This window comes from Tachysurus vachellii, chromosome 25 (genome assembly GCF_030014155.1).
Source record: "Tachysurus vachellii isolate PV-2020 chromosome 25, HZAU_Pvac_v1, whole genome shotgun sequence".
Classification (NCBI taxonomy): Eukaryota; Metazoa; Chordata; class Actinopteri; order Siluriformes; family Bagridae; genus Tachysurus; species Tachysurus vachellii.
In genome coordinates this window covers 17,286,578-17,289,077 of record NC_083484.1, presented here as the reverse complement: position 1 = coordinate 17,289,077, position 2,500 = coordinate 17,286,578, and the positions used below count along the sequence as shown (strand labels likewise).

The 2,500-nt window shown below is 41.6% G+C and overlaps 1 protein-coding gene across 1 annotated transcript in view; it reads left to right on the top strand.

Moving 5' to 3' along the window:
- Positions 1 to 84: 84 nt before the first annotated feature.
- Positions 85 to 2,500, top strand: part of tmem222a (transmembrane protein 222a) — a 3,448-nt gene continuing 1,032 nt past the window's right edge. The window contains exons 1-5 of the mRNA XM_060862133.1: positions 85 to 233; positions 1,401 to 1,485; positions 1,598 to 1,629; positions 1,974 to 2,070; positions 2,258 to 2,388. Of these exons, the coding sequence (XP_060718116.1) occupies positions 109 to 233; positions 1,401 to 1,485; positions 1,598 to 1,629; positions 1,974 to 2,070; positions 2,258 to 2,388 (470 nt within the window). The 5' untranslated portion in view covers positions 85 to 108. The remainder of the gene's footprint in view (positions 234 to 1,400; positions 1,486 to 1,597; positions 1,630 to 1,973; positions 2,071 to 2,257; positions 2,389 to 2,500) is intronic.

The following is a 2,500-nucleotide window of genomic DNA, read 5'->3' as shown; positions in this document are numbered from 1 at the left end:
TTTAGTTGTATTTAGACACTTTAATGTCACTAATAATGCGTGCGCATGCGTGTCAGTTGCGCATGCGCGGTGTCGGCGCCTCGGCGTGACGTCACAGGCGGGCGTGTAATGGCCGCTGTGTCAGACGCAGCGCTGGACACCATGAAGACTTTTCAGTCCGGATACGAAAAGATCGACCGAGAAATGAGTCGCTATCCGTTCTGTATCGTGTGGACTCCCATCCCCGGGCTGACGTGAGTGTGGTACCGTTATTATACCGTTATTAACTAGTTATAAAGCCAAGTGGGAACAATAAGGCAGCTAGCTGTTTAGCTTCAGGGACAAAAGGCTACATTTATTGTTTATTATTGTTATTGTCACGTCAGGAAGCTAATGCTAATGCTAATGTCAGCTCTAAACATTAATCATCTTATTTAATAAATAACATAATAATCTGATAAAACTATTAATAAGCGTTTGATCTGAATACAGGACTCATTTATGACCTGCAGCTTTTATTCCCTGATAATAAATAACATCTCATTAAACACAGTGACAATAAATAAAGGACTGAACACAGTGGGCTTTGTTTATTCGTGTTTTAGTAAATAAGTGTTTTAGTAAATAAGTGTTTTAGTAAATGAGTGTTTTGTATGAGTGAAATGACCTGTAAATGACCAGGTAAGTGCACACACTCATTTACACACTCACACACTCATTTACACACTCATTTACACACTCATTTACACACTCATTTACACACTCATTTACACACTCACACACTCATTTACACACTCATTTACACACTCATTTACACACTCATTTACACACTCATTTACACACTCATTTACACACTCACACACTCATTTACACACTCATTTACACACTCATTTACACACTCATTTACACACTCATTTACACACTCATTTACACACTCACACACTCATTTACACACTCATTTACACACTCATTTACACACTCACACACTCATTTACACACTCATTTACACACTCATTTACACACTCATTTACACACTCACACACTCATTTACACACTCATTTACACACGCAGGAGCTTCAGGCTATGAACCTTTTATAATAAAGATCAAATTCTGTATGAAACACTTCTAGGATTTATAAAGTATTTGTGTTCAGCTCTGGTCATGTGTTTATTTTTATTAGTCTTTATATTTATCTGAATGAATAAACATAAATGACACTCTGTCAGGTGAAATCACTAAATAAAATACATAGAAATGTATAAAAATAGATGGTGTGTGTATGTTTGTGTGTATGTTTGTGTGTGTTTGTGTGTGTGTATGTTTGTGTGTGTTTGTGTGTGTATGTTTCTGTGTATGTTTGTGTGTGTGTGTGTTTGTGTGTATGTTTGTGTGTGTGTGTGTGTTTGTGTGTGTGTTTCAGATGGTTTCTGCCATTTATTGGTCACATGGGAATTTGTACCTCTACAGGAGTGATCAGAGACTTTGCAGGCCCTTACTTTGTGTCTGTAAGTGTGCAGGAGAATGCAGTTTTTACTACCTGTAATGTATTTTAACTCTAACCTGACCTGTGTTTGTGTGTGTGTGTGTGTGTGTGTGTGTGTGTGTGTGTGTGTGCAGGAGGACAACATGGCATTTGGAAAACCAACAAAGTGAGTGACCACTTTGTAAGTAATGTGATGACGCCATGATGATGTTTGGGGTGGGGTGCAGGCGTGTGTGTGGGGTGGGGTGCAGGCGTGTTTGTGGGGTGGGGTGCAGGCGTGTGTGTGGGGTGGGGTGCAGGCGTGTGTGTGGGGTGGGGTGCAGGCGTGTGTGTGGGGTGGGGTGCAGGCGTGTGTGTGGGGTGGGGTGCAGGCTTGTGTGGGGTGGGGTGCAGGCGTGTGTGTGAGGTGGGGTGCAGGCGTGTGTGTGAGGTGGGGTGCAGGCGTGTGTGTGAGGTGGGGTGCAGGCGTGTGGTTTGATATGCTTCTCTGATGTGTTTGTGTTTCTGCAGGTTCTGGAAATTGGATAAGAATAAAGTGTATGGTGGAGGTCAGAGTGCGTGGGACACTGCAGTACACGATGCCTCAGAGGAATACAAACACAGAATGGTAAAATAAATACTACATAAAGTTTTTATTAAAATGATTTGTTTATTGATTTTATTTAGTTATTGTAGCTTTAAATTAATTTATTAATATTCTTTTCTATTTAGTTTTAATCCTGCCATTATTATTGTTGTTATTATTATTGTTGATGGTATAAATCTGACCTGTGTGTATCTGATACGACTTGCAGCACAATCTCTGCTGTGATAATTGTCACTCTCACGTTGCCATGGCGCTGAATCTGATGCATTATGACAACAGCACGTCGTGGAACATGGTCAAGCTGTGTGTCCTGTGCTTCATCTACAGCAAACACGTCAGGTGAGATACAACCTGTCCCTCACAGCCCCACCCTGTCCCTTAGGACTAAGCTCAGTCCCTCAGTCCCACCCTGTCCCTTAGGACTAAGCTTAGTCCCTCAGTCCCACCCAGT